Here is an 18,204-nt window from a genome sequence, read left to right on the forward strand (position 1 = left end):
AGGCCTTCAGATGTGCACCGGCCTTGGATGCTGTCACTGCGCAAGCAGTCAGTGGGGAAAGGCCCACTACGACGTAGCAGCCAGCACAGAGCAGTGAGCAGCGAGGAAAGGACTTGGCTGCCCTGGGCCTGGGGAATGCGGGGGGTGCGGGGGGACACTACCCTTGAGCCTTCTTGGGGAGCTACCAGGCCCCACCCTGCTTCAAGGGATTTGCTGCCACCCGCTCACTTAGACCTCACAACAGCCTCGTGCCCTGAGCCCAGGACACACACAAACACAGTGTAGTTATTTGCTCAAGGTCACACATCTGGGAAGCAGCAGTGCTGGGATTTCACTAGAAACCATGCTGTGGGGTGCCTTGGTGGCTCAGTCGGTTAAACTTCTGCCTTGGGCTCAGGTCACGATCTCTGGGTCCTGGGATCGAGTCCCGAGGCCGGCTCTGTATGCAGTGGGGAGCCTGCTTCTCCGTCTGCCCAGGCTCCTCTCCCCTCCCCCTGCTCCGGCACGTACATGCTCTCTCTCTCCCTCAAATACACAAATAAAATCTTTTTTAAAAAAGAAAAAAAAGGGGGGGGGGAAGGCCTTGCTATTGACCACTCTACCTCACCAGCCCTCAAGGGGTCTGAGGAGGTCGGAAAGGAAGAACAGACCAGGAAAAAGCCCCAGGACCTAAGTCAGGAAGGACCCTGAAAACAGTGGCAGCTTTGTGGATGAGGGGGTACCCACTCTCCTCTCTTGTTCTCTTGCCGCTCCCTGTCTGGTGGGACAGTGCCCTGGGGCCTTGAATGCAACTGGTTCTCCCTGGGGCCATGCCCTGTGGCTCCTCACATGGGAGAGGCGAGTTCCAGGGAGAGGCCCGTGGGTTAGAGAAGGAGGCACTGGAGGCACGTGAGGCATACCCCTTCTAGACACAAGAGATCAGGAGACCAACAGGCTGCCTGGTTTTACTGGGAAGACACCGAGCCCATGTCCCTAGACCGAGGTACAGCCAGGCCTGCTCACTCTGGGAGGTGGCTCGTGTCCCCACTGGTAGCACCAAGAGCCCCCAGCCCCTTCGGTGCCCCTGCACAGAGCTTTCTGCCCTGAGTACCCAAAATGGGCTTGTGCTTCCTGACAAGTCTGGGTTTCTAACGAGCTTGGCCTCTGTCCCGTGCAGGCCCTGCCTCTTAGGCCTCTCAGACACGCTGGAGGAAGGGACAGGCACTGGGGCTGTGCAGTGCCAGCTTCTCTGTGATGCTCTGTCCTCACTCCCTTCAGACGCAAATGGCCGGTTCTCCTGGTCTGGAGACAGCGACAAAGGAGGCTGCCGGGAGGGCATGTCCCGTGGGCATCTTGGGAAGAAGCTTGCGAACGGCTGCACTGGGCAGAGGGCAGGGTGGCCGAAGGGGAAGGATGGATGGATGGGCTTCGATCCCAGGCTTCGAGACCCGGGACAGAGAACACCACCCCTGGGAGCTGTTCCATCAGGAGAACTAGCCCTGGCTGGCATCCAGGGCCCGAACACCCCCTCCCAGGCGTGGACAGAGAGGAGAGGAGGGCACGTCAGGCCAACCCAACAAGACTGAGCACAGAGGGCCTGACTGCAGCCGCCGACCAGGTCTGCGGCCCTCCGCAGGCCAGGGGGATGGCTGGGGGTGCGCAGCTGCCTGTGAGGCGGGCGAGGGGGGATGTGAGCCAGTTACCGGGTGGCCTGTCCTCCTGTGGCGTGCCCCCGGGCTTCTCCCAGATAGCACCCGTTCCCTTGTACCGGAGTCACCCCAAATCTCTGCTCCTTCCTCCTCCTGGCACAGCCGCCCACTACCCCCTCCCAGTCAAAATTTCCAGAGAGCCGCTTTTCTCCGCAGCTGTAAAGCTCTTTGTGAGATTCAAGTAATTCCCACTAAAGTAATTCATTCTTTTCTGAATGGCCCATGGCCTTGATCCTTCCACGGTGCACTTGCATTCCAACTGGAGAGTTTGTGCAAGCAGAATTAAGCATTAATTGGGAGGATGAGGGAACAATTATTGTTGGGGGTTGGACTTTCCCAGGCCCTTCGCTGCCCTCCCCTCGGCTCCTCCCCGAGGGGCCCATTCCCCGCGCACACCGGGCAGGGAGAGGTGCGGCTAGAACGCTGAAGGAAAGATCCCTGGGGCCGGAGGAAGGTGGAGACAGCGCCGGGTCCCAGAGGGTTCCGTGTCCTTTGTCTAAAGACAGCTTATGGGGGGGCTTGCAAGAGTCAGCTTTTTATTTTCCCAGGGTTTGGTCTATTATCGCTGATCTCCTAACACCATCATTTCACAGCACCCAAAGACACAGAAAGAGGTCATGTCAGGGAGCCTTCTCCATGCAATAGATTCAGCTTTCTGGAAATGTACCACATTGTTCTCAGTCTCTCATTTTGCCACAGGCTGGTGGACACCTCGTGAGGTTGGGGACGGGGGGGGGGCTCGCCCGGGGTGGGGTGGAGGCTGGCACAGGGGGCTGGCACAGGGGGGACTGGGATGGGGGGCTGGCCCCCTAGGGCCCCACCCCACCCTGAAACACCACCGTCACCCTGCATTAAAGATGCATTTTCAAATGTTAATAATTAATGGTAATGTTAATTTATCAGCATTTCACGTAACGTTCTATAATGGAAATGGCCGCAGGAAACGGGAAGGTAGCAGATATTAAGGAGCAGAGAATAAAAGAAGTGGGGTGTCCGTGGGGTTGGGTGGGAGGAACGAGCACTCCTCAAGCTGTGCATCTTCTCAGGACAATGGGGAGGCTCTTGGGCTGCAGGAGGCAGGGTTATAGTCCTGCCCCCGTGTGTGTGTGTGCGTGTGTGTGTGTATGTGTGTGTGTGTACGTGCACGCGTGTCCGTCCAGGGGTAGCACCTGACCTTTGGGTGAGCTCCCAGCCCTCACAGTTCCCTTCCATGGCCCGGCTTCACGCTCACACACGCCGCTGGGCTTGACCCCCTAAGCGAAGGACGCAAGGCACAAAGGCAAAGGTGTAGCATGAGGCAAGTCGTGCGAGTCGGCCACCCCAGGGCCCCCGGCACACGGCACGGGAGGGATGAGATCTTTCTGCTTCCCGGCCTGGGTTTGGTTCCTTACAAGCCGCCTTGGCCTGGTTCCCAGGAGGCCACATTCATGGGTTTTTCTTCTTGCTCTTCTAGGTGTCTGTGGCTGCTGCGGCGCTCTACGCCCCAGGTACAAAAGGCTGGTTGACAACATCTTTCCTGAGGATCCCGAGGTGGGTCACTCCTCTGCCTGGCATCACCTCCCACCGTCTCACCCCGTCCAGGGCTGCGAGGGGCAGGCGGGTCTGCCGGGCCCGGGCCCGTGAGCCTGCTCAGATTCTGGTCAGTGGGGAACAGCTGCCGGGGGGCTGCCCGCCACGGAGATTTGGATCTGTCTGCAGTCAGGATCTGCAGGGGGCTTGGGAAGCTGGTTTCGGCTTGATTTAGGTCTTTACTGCACGGCTGAGACATCTTTCTCACTCGTGTCTCTCTGAGCAGTGGTTTCTAGAACTGCTCGCTCTCTTGATGGTGCTCTCCCTGCTGTGTCCTGTGAGCACTTCCCTTCTTGGGTTTTGGCTCAGGAGCTGGTGTCTTCTCTTTGGCTCCCTCTGGCACCCGCCCAGGGTCTGGCTGTGCGCACAGGGGAGGCCTGGCTTCCCGGCTTCCCGGCCGCTACTCTCCGCTTGGGCTACATTATGGATTGTGTGGTTTCGGAAATGTCGGGATCTGATATTCTTGATTTGCTCTTTGGAAATCAATGACATCTTCTTGATGGACAGTTGAAGGGCCACGTTTCCAGCATCCTCTGGAGAATTCCCTAATTGCTACTGAACTGCCTTCTCTTCCTGTTCATTAGGGCTGGATTTGCAGCACATTTTAATTCTGAGTTGCTTTCAGTGAAGGCTTATCCTTCACACACACACACACACACACACACACACACGTATACGTGCCTACACACATATACATATGTACATTTGTGTCTATATATGTATACATGTATCCGTATACATACAAAAATAATATGTACATTTATACAACTATTCTAATTTATAGCTGGCATACTCTGGGCTAAGTTGTGAGTTCGTGGGAGGCAGGAACCATGTTTTCATCATTTCTGTATCCCTGACCCCACATGGGATGTTTGTCACATACGTAATGGCACTGGGCAGAATGATAATTCAATCAACATATGATTTACCTTTAGACTCGAACCCTTCTACCCATGGAAGAGTCACGGTGAGACATGGGGTCTTGTCTTTTACAGGATGGCCTGGTGAAGACCAACATGGAGAAGCTGACTTTCTACGCCCTCTCAGCTCCAGAGAAGCTGGACCGAATTGGTGCCTATCTCTCCGAGAGGCTCATCCGTGATGTGGGACGTCATCGATATGGGTAAGAGTGTGAGAAAGTGAGAGAGATGCTTTCAGAAGCATTGGACAAAACATAGGGTCCTTTTATGGAAATGATAGTAGACTTGGTCACCGAACAGACTGGAAAAACAGGGATCGGGCCTGAGGGAGGTTTGCATGTGTTTTTCCAATGGCAGGTAAAATTTGATGCCATTGCCAAGATGTGGGAAGAAGGGGATGTCGGCTTCCTAGGAGCACCTCTGTTAGCATCCATTTTCCCCTTTTGTCTCTATCCAGAAGCCCTCACCCACACTCTAGGGTCTTGAAAAGTTGGTCTAGTCCTAAGTCTGCCATTATTCTCATCAAACCAAGCAACTTACAGTCTTAAAAAGCAGGGAAGGGGGGCTGTCCGATTCTTGATATTGGCTCAGGTCATGATCTCACAGTTGTGAGATCAAGCCTCACATAGGGCTCCATGCTGGACATGGCACCTGCCTGGGATTCTCTCTCTCCCTCTCCCCCACCCACCCCCAATCTCTAATTTAAAACAAAAACAATAAATATTTAAAAAAAAAAAAAAAGGCAGGGAGGAGCCATCTACATTCTAGTGGGAAGGCAAGGTTGGGGTAATTTGTCCATTAAAAATACACTTAAATGAAATATTTATCAGTCTGAGGGGGAAGGACTTGCTATGTTTAGTAAAGAAAAGAAACCTTAAATGAAAATGACTGATCGATAGATTTAACTGTTTAAAAATTTAAATATTTTGATGTCAAAAAAGAAACCACCAAAATTTAAATGACAACCCAAAGAAGTGTTTTGAAAGAGTAAGACAAAAGATTCAAACTCATCTATTATTTGTATAAACCAACGATGGGGCTGGAGTGGGAAAACTGAGTCACTAAAAACTGAAACCAGGGCTCCAAGTAACCAACTCACAGAAAGAGGAAGGAGAAATAATAACGGTCAATAAATTTATAATCAAAGATGTGGCTTGAAGCACTAAGATACCATCTTCACTTAACAAAAAAGTATTTCCAGTACTAACCAAGGAATGGCAGCGTGAGGGTAGTTTCCTACTTTTCTAGAATAAGTGCAAATTGATTGAACCTTTTTAGACCATAATTTTTTTTAAAGATTTTATTTATTTGACAGAGAGAGGGATCACAAGCAGGCAGAGGCAGGCAGAGAGAGGAGGGGAAGCAGGCTCCCTGCAGAGCAGGGAAGCCATTGTGGGGCTCAATCCCAGGACCCTGAGATCATGACCTGAGCTGAAGGCAGAGGCTTAACCCACTGAGCCACCCAGGTGCCTCCTAGACCATCATTTTAAAATATAAGTCAAGTCTTCAAAAAACATGTATACCCTTTGATCCGGTAAATTCTTTGTCTATTCTTCTATCCCAAGAAATCAATCTTAAATATAAACTAGCTTTACACACAGAGATGTTCATTGTAGTGTTTTTTATAATAATGATATATTAGAAATTGATGTCCAATAAGAGAGAAAGGGTTTAGTGAATTATAATGTGTCTCACTTGGTGAAATATTATCTGTTCAATAGAAACGATGTTATAAACACGCTTCCCCATAATAATGAAAATGCCTTAAGTAAATGAAAAACAGACTATGTCATTACAAATAGAGTGTTTTACAATTAAGTTTAAAAATAAGCAACAAATACCAATGCCTAGAAAATAAAGGAAAAACAAATATGCTGTAAATACTACGAGGTCTCATTTTCTGAGCAGTGTGGTTGGGTTTTTGTGTGTGCAAAAGCTGAATGTAAGAAAACCCGAAGACATCCCTGGTGGAATGCTGATGGTCTGGAGGGCAGGGTAAATCTAACACAATTGTTCTGAAGTCCCGGTTGCTTCTGTTCTCCATACATCCATGCTCTGCTTTCCTCTGCTTCTTCCTTTCTCCTACTGCAGACTCCAGATCATGGTAACATTAGCAATTCTCTCCCTGCATTCTTTCCTGTTCTGGTCCTTCCAAATGAGTACTAGCTATGACCTTTCCCTACTAGCTATGGCTCCCCCAGCCATGCCCGCCACACCTGCCTTGCCTGCTCAGACCCACTCCAGCCACCCCCGGCTCTCTGAGCCTCATGCCTCTGCGACAGTGCTCTCTCCCCTCGATCCCGATCATGGGCCCCCCCACCACCACAGTCCAACAGTCCAACCACCTGCCAAGCTCCCTTCCTCCTGGAGAGGAAGCCGGAGTGAGCGCTGGCGTGAAAACATTTGCCTTGTGCTGACAAGGTGTAGACCTCTAAGCTCTGCAGGACCCACCTGCGAATCCAGAATCAAGCTATCCCTAGGAGGGACAGCAAGACCAGAAACAGTACATTTCTATCATCGTTTTATAAAATAAAATTAGGTTACACGCTCAATAAAAAGGGCACAAATACGCTCTACGTGCTGATTACGTAAATCGCCCTGACATACGGTAAAGCATGCTCAAGCAAGTAAAAATGACTTCGTCCTAGATTCAACCGAAAACTGATAGGCTAGCAGTAACATTAAACATTTAATACTAATTTCATCTGCCCTCTCTGTAGGGATGGTTCTCTCGATAAAAATGTCCCATAGCCAGCAGAGCCGATTAGAGTCCTTCCACTGCCCTTAGAACTGCAATTCGAAATCGGTATCGTTCTGTTAAAAATAGTCGTGGCAGCCTCTCAGTGTTTAAAGCCTTGAAGGCCTCCCTGGAAGTTTCAATCATAAACATTTGGAGAAGAGAAATCCGTTAGATTTGATCTCCCGTTCTCCGTCCCTGTCCGCCCCTTCTTGCCCAGCCCGGTGCTCTGTCCATCATTCTCGGCTTCTTGTCATTAGCACCTTCCCGATGGCAGCTTTGGAAGCGCAAATATTCGCCTACAGACGGTCTGAGGGCTGTGTCTTCCTGTGATCACGGAGGTGTCTGTATTTATGGTTTAACTACATGGATGTGAACCTCGGGGGTTGGCCTCAGGCGCAGAACCATCCTCTCTGGCCCCCCCGGCCTCCCGGCCTTACCACCCCTCTCCTGTGGGTATGAACTCTGCCTTGATCTGCGTTCAGCATCAGGAATGATGACCAGATGTGGGCGGAGAGAGGCTAGGCTGTGAATTCTGAGGTAGAGCTCACTGACCTGAGCTGTGACGGACGGGCAGAGACGTGCAGAGCGGCAAAAAGTGAGATTTCCTCCTGGTTTTCTCTTTCTTTGTGCATGTTCCTTCCAGCCCTAGAAGGGCTGTTCTACGGCTAGGACAGCCCTAGAACCTGGAGAGGGGGTTCATGCTTCCCTCCCTCTGCTGAGGTCAGCCCCTGCATCTGAGTTCCTAAAACCCAGAAGTTTCTGTACTGGAGTGGGGCTGACCAAGTACATTCCAACTGCTTAGAATAAGAGGTTCTTTGTCAAGGCGACTGACCTTTGAGTGATTCTCGGGCAGTGACTGGCCTTGCTAAAGCTGTCCCCTCTCTCCTGCCTGCCTGTCTTCATCTCTGACTTTGCCTTTCCTCTCCAGCCCCGCCCCCCGCCCCGCTCTGTTCCCAGACTCTTTACACCTGCTCCTCCTTTCCTCGGGTTCAGGGCCTCTTGACCGAGCTCAATGTGTTCAAACAGAACCGGCTGCCTCTTCTAGACTTCAGCAGGAGACATGTCTTGCCTCTTCTCCTGTGTATTTTCCTCCGTTGCTATGACTTACCTCCTGCCTTGGCCATTGTCACTGAGTTCCTGTCGTTATCACCTGTCAAGTGTCTTCTCCGGATTTCAGTTGCTGCCCACGAACCCAATTCTCTCCCAGGTTCCTTGGGGTCTGCCTTCCTCACCTGCTGGGGAGCCTTACCAGTACATTCAGCACCCTTCGTTGTCACTTGCTGTCATCTATACCTGCTCTCGTCCTTCCTCCCCAGACCCTGTGGCGGGTTAGTCCTCACCAGCTCCGTCCGGCCTCATCCAGCTCCTAGCACTCAGGCCAGCTCAGTCTCCCAGACCCATCACTACACCGGACTCCTTCCAGGACACTCTATTCTCCTTGACAGTGTGGACCCCACTACAAGACCTCCCGGGGAAGGTAGAGATTAGAGAGCTAATCTTTTGAGATACTTGGAAAAATTCAAGCTCATAATTACAACCTTTCTATCTTTCATAACGGGGCTCGACATGGGGAACAAAGCAGAGCATGTTCAAAGAACTAGGCTTTAAACTTCTGGACTTTTCAGTTTCTCTTTCTACCATAATTTTCACTTCCCATCAGAGTTTCCACTCTGGATTAGTAGCCAATTGCTTGTTATTTTATTTTCTCATTCATTCAATCATGTTGTTAGCAAAGGACTATTTTTTCCTTCTTAGGGTTTTCTGGTAATTTTTTACAGGAAAAGGAAAAACAATGATCTAAGCTCTGGAATCTGGGAAACCTTCTAGTTTCTTCTCTTGCCAAACCCTACCCCGCCTCTTCCTTTCCCTCGTTTAAGCTCTGTGAACTAAGGGTGAAGCCCTTCATACGTTAAGATGCTGGCGATGATTCCTGAGAGAAGAGAATTCTACCCTGGCTGGCCCCGTTTCCCACCTGCCGTGTTTGGTTGCCCAGATGGGGCCTGGTTTTTCTGCAAGGAAAGTGTGTCTCCTTTAGAAGGACTTCAGCCAGGCCGTTTCCCCAAACATACATGACTCAGTCTACCTCACTGGCCAGCACAGCCGACCTGAAACACACGGGGACTGTCTGTGAGGCATCGCAGGTTTCCAGGACTGTGACAATGATGGCATCTGAAGAACAAGGCTGTCGTGAGCCAGGAATGGCCAGCACTGTGCCCCCTCCTACGCCCCCCAGCAGGGACTGGGGGATCCCGTTTGCTCCTGGAGCTCAGAGACCTAGGGCTGGCCTTCTATTTGTAAGACATTCTATAGACAAGAGCATGACCTGTTCTGCTTGTAAACATGCCCAGTAATGACTATTTAATAGTGCTTAATAATATTAAGTAATAATTTAATAATTATTAAATTATTAAATAATTATTAATAATTATTAAATTATCAGTAAATTATCAGTTCACCAAACATTTTTTTGAAAATGGGCAGGAAAATTTCAGGGTAGGGGAGCTGCTTTTCTTATAATTGCTCAGTACAAAGGTTAGCCCAAGAACACTTAAGAAATGGTACCTGATGTCTTAAAAAAAAAAAGAAGAACATTAAGGAAACAGACACCATGATGGCCGTTACTTTATAGGTTTGGATTTGCAAGGCTGGCTCCTGTGTGAGGTGGTTTGGCCACACATTGAAACCAAACAGCTGCCCCAAGAGTTATCATGCAGCCTTGTGTTGTGGCCTCGTGGAAACCCCAGAAATCACCTTGTAGTCATACTTTTTAGCTAGTTCTTTGTATTTCACCAACTTGGTTTTAAAAAAAGAAGATAAGCAACTTGCTAATCAAAGTCTTTTTAAAATACTTGCCTAACATTCAAAGATGGGTATGATTGGGACCGAGGCATAAGGGAGAACAGATCTCTAAATTCATTCTTGATTCTATGTCTGGCATACGAGCCTGGCTCTCAAGTATGAGGCAGCTTTCACACTCTGGAAGCTCATGCTGACAGCTCTACCGTAATCTTTAAGACAGGTCTTGTGTTCCTTGCTTTCGACTTGGAGGCACTAACTTGATTCCTCCACACCTCTGTTAGGTTTGGGGTCCTCTGCCCACTTGACCTGTCCTGCATTTCTGTGTATCAGGAAGGACTCTTCTAGTCCACGTGGTTTGAATTAACAAGTAGAAGGATCGACATCCCAGGCACATGGGTCCACTCATGAGTTCGCAGTCTTGTGATGACCTCCCCGTCACAGGCTCCAAGCCCTTCCAGCTCTCCTCCTTCCTGGGAGGTCGGTCACCGATTTGCCTTGGACTGCTCAGGATTCACTTTTATTTGCACCACTGGGTCTCCGAAGTGCTCCTAGACCTGAATATTAGGTATCTGGGTTCTTTGTGTAAAAATACAGTGGCTCCAGCATTTCGGGGTTTTTCAAGGGGTTTTGCTCTCTCTTGGGTGACTGTCCAGGCTCACAATGTTGGGCGGGGGGGGGGGGGGGGGATCGTCTGGGAACTCCAGTGTTTGGGACTCCAGTGGCTGCCACTCCTCAGTCCCAGGAGGAAGGGAGGAGTGGAGGGGCCAAGCCTGTCTTCTAAGCCAGTGATGCTGACATTGCTCACCTCGATTTCCCTCATTTTTTTGTAATTAACATATAATGTATTATTAGCCCCAAGGGTGCAGGTCTATGAATCGCCAGGTTTACACACTTCATAGCACTCACCATAGCACATACCTTCCCCAATGTCCATAACCCCACCCCCCTCTCCCTACCCTCCTCTCCCTGGCAACCCTCAGTTTGTTTTGTGAAATTAAGAGTCTCTTGTGTCTTGTCTCTCTCTGATCCCATCTTGTTTCATTTTTTCCCTTCCTACCCACCAAGCCCCCTATGCTGCCTCTCAAATTCCTCATATCAGGAAGATCGTATAATTGGTCTTTCTCTGATTTATTTATTTTGCTCAGCATAATACCCTCTAGTTCCATCCACATCGTCGCAAATGCTTTCCCTCATTTTAATGGCAACATTTTCGTCACATGGCCTCAGCTAGCAGCAAGAGAGGCTGGGAACAGATCCTCGTGAGCCCCACAAGCTCTGCTAAAATTCCAAATTATGTGGGAAAAGGGGGGAAAGAGATTCCAGGGGCGATGTCTAGCATTCTGCCTCAGAAACCTGACTCCCTAGAAAAAATTACAAAGATTTCAAATAGAATGATACTGGACAGATTTGCAGCAGCTTCTTCATTAGAAGGTGAACGATGACCTTTTCTAATGAAAGTCTACTCTGTTTTCTTTTTCTTTATTTTTATTTTTTTATTTTTAGAGAGAGTGGGGGGAGGGACAGAGGCAGAGGGAGAGAGAGAATCTTAAGCAGGCTCCACACCCAGCATGGAGCCCAATGCAGGGCTCGATCTCACAACCCTGAGATCCTGAGCTAAGCAAAATCAAGAGTCAGATGGTCAACCGGGGTGCCCCTCCTCTGTTTTCTGCCATGTGCAGTGACTTATAAGTTGGGCATGTACCCTTCATGATGTAACTTAACCAGCCACACACTCGTGTGGCCACCGTGGAACACACATCGGGTTTGGGCTCAGACGTGCCCTCCTAATTCTCAGGAGGAATTTGATTCATGGTACTTTTTTCTTGGGGTTCAAGAGAGGCATTGAAGGGGATAGCCACCAGCCAGGATCATCAGGGGTTGTCCTGTGAAGGCTAGTTTGGGAAGGATTGGGTATTTTTAGCATGGAGAAGAGAAAAGCAAGAAAAATGGGATTGCTCTTTTCAAGTGGTTGAAAGGTGGGCAGGTAGAAATATGAAGCTTGAAATAGCTTGAAATATGAAGACGTTTTTATGTAGTTGTCAAGAAATGGGATGGGATGACCTACTTAGTATGTTCATCATTGGGTGCTGTGTATTTCCGGTTTCAGAAGGTATTCAGGTTTTAGACTTTAGAAGGAATAAGAAGTTTGGGCCTCAGAATCATCTTCATTAGGAAAAAATAATAATTTTGTTCCTGTGTATCTTATCCTCTGTGAGGTACAGATGCTCTCTAAGTAGGGAATGTGTCACCTAAATATGGTAATACCAGCAACCATATTGTGTGATGATCAGAGGACTTCTGAGGTCTTCAAATGCAATATCTGCAGGTTTTATACTCTTTAACCTTCACAGTTGATTGGTCTTCAGGCCTATATCAGATTCTTCATAAACATTCTTCCTAAAGTTCTTCTCTTCCTCCCCATTAGAGTCACCTCTCTCCTTTGGAACTCTGTGTTATGTCCTGCATGATTTTTGTGTAGCATTTCTTATCTTCCCTTTACAGGAGATATCTTGTCCATTGAATTCCAGGCTCCTCGAGTTGAAGGACTTCTTCCCCCTACACCCTTGCACTAAGACAGAGTGTTTCCCCTGTGGGTGCCCAACAAGTACTTCTCGACTTCAGATCGAGTAATTCTTTGATCTCATTGGGTTTGGGTTCAGAATTTGCTCTTCTGAGCATCAGTTCTTTCTGCTTGTATCAACTTATGAGATGGTACACCTTGTCTGTCCTTACGTTCTTCATCTGTAGAATGAGCAGCTGGGGAGAGCTGGTCTCCAGGCTCCCTTCCAGGGCTGGTTCCTGCTGATTCTTGGTGCTGGGCTGCAGTGGGCACTAGCTGGAATGGCTGTCCAGACATTAACATCCTATTGGAAGAGCCTCATTACCCAGATGCTGGCCAGGGGGTCACTGTGCTGATTGTCCCACGCGTGCAATGAGCATGGGACGGGCGTGAAACCCAATGATGGTGCTCCTTTCCCCAGGTACGTGTGCATTGCCATGGAGGCTCTGGACCAATTGCTCATGGCTTGCCATTGCCAGAGCATCAACCTCTTCGTGGAGAGTTTCCTCAAGATGGTGGCCAAGCTGCTGGAGTCAGAGAAGCCCAACCTGCAGATCCTTGGCACCAACTCGGTAAGGAGCCGGTGGGGGTGTGGGGAGTAGGGATTGGGGAGGACCAGGGAGGGGGCAGTTCCTGGAGGACGTCTGGGTCAGCCTTGCTATAATCCATTCCTATTTGGTTTCTGACCCTAAGTATAACTCACCTCTTACCTTCGTGTCTCTCTTTGCGTGAATTAAGGGCTATTTGGTCTTTTAATTTAAATAAATATAGAATTAACAGAATAAATGTTAAGGACAAAGTTCACATAGTAAAGCATATGATTCTGTGTTTTTTAACATGTTCACAAGGTTGGGCAACCACGGCCACGATCTACTGTGTGTGTATCTTTAGACTGGCGATCTTCAAACGTTTTCTGGTCTTGGATTTTTTTTCCCCTGAAATAATTTTAAGTGGAGCTCCAACGGATATAAAAGTAGATGGAAAGGGAGCTATTCCTTTGAGGGTGGGGGGTGTCCCATGCCCTCACAGCGTGGCCCCTGACCCCATGGGGCCCACTTTGAAAGCTGTCGGACAGAGGCATCAGGTAAGTGGGAAGATCACGGGGAAGCCGGAAACGGGACTTCTGGCTCAGTTCTGCCCTTGCCCGGCCAGTGACCTGGAGTGGGCTATCTTTTATGGACCTGTCTTTCCATCCATACCATGAGCCGACTGAAGTTGGTCCAAGCTCTGTAATACTGTTCCCCGTAAAGGGGCTGCTGTCGTGAGAGGTTATGGTTTGGGGGGATGTCAAATGGGATGTGTCAAAAACTCCCCAGTTTGTATTTATCTATATATCCTGGAATATCCCGGAGGCTTTCTTCAATGTCTCGCTCTCGGTCTCCTCCCTCCACTTCGGGGCATACTTTCAGCTCCAGGCCTTCCAGCGGCTTCTCCTTAAAAGCCCTGATAGGCAACCATTTTACAGCTCTCACAAAAGACAAAGCAAAGGTGTGTGCTCTCTTCGCCTTCCCCGGCCTGGCTTTCCTGAATTTTTATTGCACAGATCACAGCTGCTTTCCTGTCCTACCTGAGCTGAGTTCGCCAGAAGATAGTCTTTAAATTTTCATTTTCATTTCCGGGCCCCAAAGTAGCAACTGTGGCCTTCCCTTTCCTCTCCCTAGAAGCCAGCTGCCTTCGACAAATTACACGTACAGTAGCTGAGGGTGAAAAGTCTTTTTCTCAGGTTGCCCTGGCAACAGCTTCTGATACTGTTTCATTTGTCCTGTTTAAGAGAACTCTAGTCTAGGAGAGAACGTCTGAACGGAGAATAAGCCAGCCATCATGTATCCAGAGGGCCTCTCCCCAGGGGGGACGCAGAAGCAGGCGGCTGCCCCAGCTACCCTTCCCCACAGCCAGACCCGGCCCGGCCGGGGTGGCTTTTTTCTTAGCTCCAGCCTCGCCAATTTCCTAGATTCCCCATGACAGCGAGTCCCTGCCTCATCCGCGGAGTGAGTCAGCTCGTGATTCTGGTGCCGCATGCAATGAAGGTTACATAAGGACAGGCGATAAGTAAAGTCACATCATTACAATAGAGTCAAAGTCCAGCTTGGGAGGCAGCTTGTGCCCCTCATCCAGATGCTTTTCCCCCGCTCTCAAAGCCTGGGACCTCCATAGCCTCTGCGAGAATGGGGTTCCTCTGCTCCTCGTCATCTTAGAACAGCCAGCCTGCCGGCGCTTGATGTCGTCCTAGAGAGTCTAGCCTGGGAGTTTCAACTGGTTTTTGTGGGGCTTCGAGGCCTCGTGGGGCAAAGGAGGACCCGGGAGGAGGACTAGAAGGGTCCTGTCTGGAAGTTTGCAACCTTTGGTTTGGATAAAGGGTTTTGCTGCTAGGAAATTAACAGAAAGACACGGAAGGAGGGGGAAAGAGAAAGAAAGAGAAAAGGAAGCTTCCCATGCGATGCTAGCAGCAGATTTGGGGAGCGCTGAAGCAGGGCAACCTTAAAGCTGTGCAGGGTTCCTCCCTCCCTTCCTTTCTTCCTTTCTTCTCCTTTAAGAGGTGTTCGTCCAGCTTGCACTTGATCACCATAAGGATGACGTTGTGTTGAGACTTGTCACAAAATCCAAACTTGCTAACACTAATCCTGCATGTTGCATGCAGTAAAGTGTGATTTTTGAAATGTAAGTGATGTTTTCAAGCCCTTAAGGAGAATATCGAGGTTTTGGAGGTTGATGAGTGCCAGGAAAATCTGCGGAGATGAGAGCCAGGGCCAGCTAAGCTCACTTCACTTGTTCAGGGATTTGCCTGTGTGGATGCACCTGCCTCATTGACTGACGGGTCCATATGTGTGGCTCAGGGACAGGGATGTGACCATGTGTCTTGACCTTTTGAGATCACTTCCTGATGATAAACTGAAAATATTAAATCTGCAAGTGCCAAGGTCCCCTACATGACCAATCCAATGTGTTAGCCTCATGTATACAAACAGTAAACTCTTAAGAAGATTCATAGGTTACAGTTTGCACTTTGGTCCTTACATCACAACATATACAAAAATTAACTCAAAATAAACAAAGACCTAAACGTAAGAGCTGAAACTACAGAGCTCTTCAAAGAAACTATAGAATCCTGTGTTCATGATCTAGAATTTGGCAGTGGATGCTTAGGTACAACATCAAAAGCAGAAACAACAAAAAAGAAAAAATAGACCAGCAGACTTCATCAACGACACTACTACGCATCCAACGACACTACTGAGAAAGGGAAAAGACAGCCACAGAATGGGAGAAAATATTTACCAATCATATACCTGATAAGGGTCCAACAACCAGAATGTATAAGAAATTCTTACAACTCAACAACAGAAAGACAACCCAATTAAAAAATGGCCCAGGATTTGAATAGACCTTCCTCCAAAGGCGATCTACAGATGGCCAAGACACAAGTGAAAAGATGCTCAACATCACTAATCGTTAGGGAAATACAAGCCAAAACCATGGGCTACCACCTCACAGCCTGGGGATGAGCATTAAAAACAAAACAAAGGGCGCCTGGGTGGCTCAGTCAGTTAAGTGACTGCCTTCACTCAGGTCATGATCCCAGCGTCCTGGGATCGAGTCCCGAGCTGCGCTCGCTGCTCAGCAGAGAGCCTGCTTTTCCTTCTCCTTCTGCCTACTACTCTGCCTACTCTGTTAAATAAATAAGTAAAATCTTTAAGAAACAAAACAAAACAAAACAAAACAAAAACAAAAACACTGTAAAAGACAAATGTTGGCAAGAATGTGTAGAAATCAAAACCCTCATACATTGCTAGTCAAAAGTAAAATGGCGTCGGTACCGTGGAAAACAGGTAAGTGTTTCCTCAAAGTTAAACAGAATTATTAGAGGACTCAGCAAGTCTTCCTCAGTATAGACCCCCAAGAACTGAAAACAGGTACTCAGACAAATACTGGACACAAATGCTCACAAAAACACCATCCGCCACAGCCAAAAGATGGAAACAGCCCAAAAGTCACATGGTGTGTGATTCCATTTAGATGAGTGTCCTGTCTCGGTCAATCCACAGGTGCAGAAAGCAGAAGACTGCTTGCCTGGGGCTGGGGAAGCCGGCAGTGGGGGTGACTGCTTAGTGGGTGGGTACTGGGGCTCCTTTGGAGATGATAAAATGCTTTAGTTGCAAAATATGAATGTATTAAAGGCCACGGAATTGTGCACTTTAAGAGGGTTAACTTTAGGTTTTGTAAATTTTTTTTTAAGATTTTTATTTATTTATTTGACAGACAGAGATCACAAGTAGGCAAAGAGGCAGAGAGAGAGAGAGGAGGAAGCAGGCTCCCTGCTGAGCAGAGAGCCCAATTTGCGGCTCCATCCCAGGACCCTGAGAGCATGACCTGAACCAAAGGCAGAGGCTTTAACCCACTGAACCATCCAGGCGCCCCAAGGTTTTGTAAATTTTACCTGAAAAATTTTTTAACTGCGCCTTCAGGGGCATCTGTGTGGCTCAGTCATTTAAGCACCTGCCTTCAGCTCAGGTCATGATCTCAGGGTCCCAAGATTGAGCCCCAGTCGGGCTCCCTGCTCAATGGGGAGCCTGGTTCTCCCTCTGCCCCTGCCCCTTCCCCTGCTTGTGCTCTTTCTCTGGCTCACTCTCTCTTTTCCAAATAAATAAAAATAAAGACAAAACCGCCCTTCCAGCTCTCAGCAGCCCAACGTCAATGGCACACAGGCATTTGTGTTCTCGATGAACCACCACCTTGGATCAGGCACGCAGAGGCCCTGCAGGGAAGGGCGGCTTCCTTCCTGGCGCTGGAGGGACGCAGGAGCCGGGAGTTCTCTCCCTCTGGGAAAACAGATCTCCCACTGGGACTTGCCTGTGTCCCGTCCTCCCCATCTCGCCCTCCCCCCAGTCCCCTCCAGACCTCACCTCCAGGATGCCTTTTTCTCGCCGGGGTTCAGCTGCCTCTGGTGCTCCCTTTCTTTGACTCCCATCCTGGACCAGGTGGGAGCCATTGCTTTCCACCTGTCCTTGCTCCCCGGGCCCCCGGCCACACTGCCTCCCCACCCGAATGGCCCGGTTCGGAGATGTGCCTCTGAAAACCACAAGATGTGTGGGTCTGGGACTCTGTGGATACCTGCTGCAAAATTTAATTTGGGCTTTCAGGGTGGCTCCTGAGTCCTTTTTTTTTTTTTTTTGGCTACTGCCCTCACTCACCTTCTCAGTGGTCTCTGCAAATCTTCCTTTCTTTTCTGTCCAATTCCCTCCCATATTGGCTTCCTGGCTTCCTCCATGTCAGAGGCAGCTTCGCTTTCTCCTGTCCGAGAGACCCTGTTCCTGGGACCCGGTTCCTTCTCTGGTTCCTTCCCTCGGTCGACATGGAAGTTCGAGTCTCTTCCAGTGTCAGTATCAACAAAGTCAGTGAACAAACTCACAAGAAAAAACATACGTTCTGCGTGACTGCAAAGTACCTTTAGCTCACCTGACAAAATGAACAATCATTCCATGATATTTGTTTCATATTTAGTACAAATTTCCCCAATAGTCGCAAATTGTCTTTTATCGCTATCGTTCAAATCTGAATTCAGTACGGGTGATGCGTTGATGTTGTTTTCTGGGGCTCTTCGCCTGTCCCCAGCCCTCTCCTGCCCAGCTTTGCTTTTCATGACACTGACTTCTCGGAGAGACTGGGTTAGCTGGTTTGTGGAATGCCACACACATTCTGGGTTTGTCCGGTTACTTGCTTGTGGCACCTTTTCTTTCACTCTCCTGTTGCCTGTAATTCCTGCAAACTGGAATTATAACAGGAACACAAACGTCTGGGGTCTCAGGTTTTTAATGGGGGCCATCCCAGGTTAGGGTGGTATCAGCCGGCTCTCTTCATTTTAAAAGTATATCGTTGTCTCTTGCCGGTAGAGATCTGTGGAAAGCGGGCGAGTAACCCATCCCCCATCTT

The 18,204-nt window shown here is 49.0% G+C and overlaps 1 protein-coding gene across 3 annotated transcripts in view; it reads left to right on the forward strand.

Moving 5' to 3' along the window:
• EFR3B (EFR3 homolog B) overlaps positions 1-18,204 on the forward strand; it is an 88,810-nt gene that overhangs the window by 34,019 nt on the left and 36,587 nt on the right. For all 3 annotated transcript variants that reach the window (XM_082745068.1, XM_082745069.1, XM_082745070.1), the window contains exons 2-4: positions 3,142-3,218; positions 4,253-4,380; positions 12,698-12,848. In XM_082745068.1, the coding sequence (XP_082601194.1) occupies positions 3,142-3,218; positions 4,253-4,380; positions 12,698-12,848 (356 nt within the window). The remainder of the gene's footprint in view (positions 1-3,141; positions 3,219-4,252; positions 4,381-12,697; positions 12,849-18,204) is intronic.

Source organism: Mustela nivalis (genome assembly GCF_964662115.1).
Source record: "Mustela nivalis genome assembly, chromosome: 8".
Classification (NCBI taxonomy): domain Eukaryota; kingdom Metazoa; phylum Chordata; class Mammalia; order Carnivora; family Mustelidae; genus Mustela; species Mustela nivalis.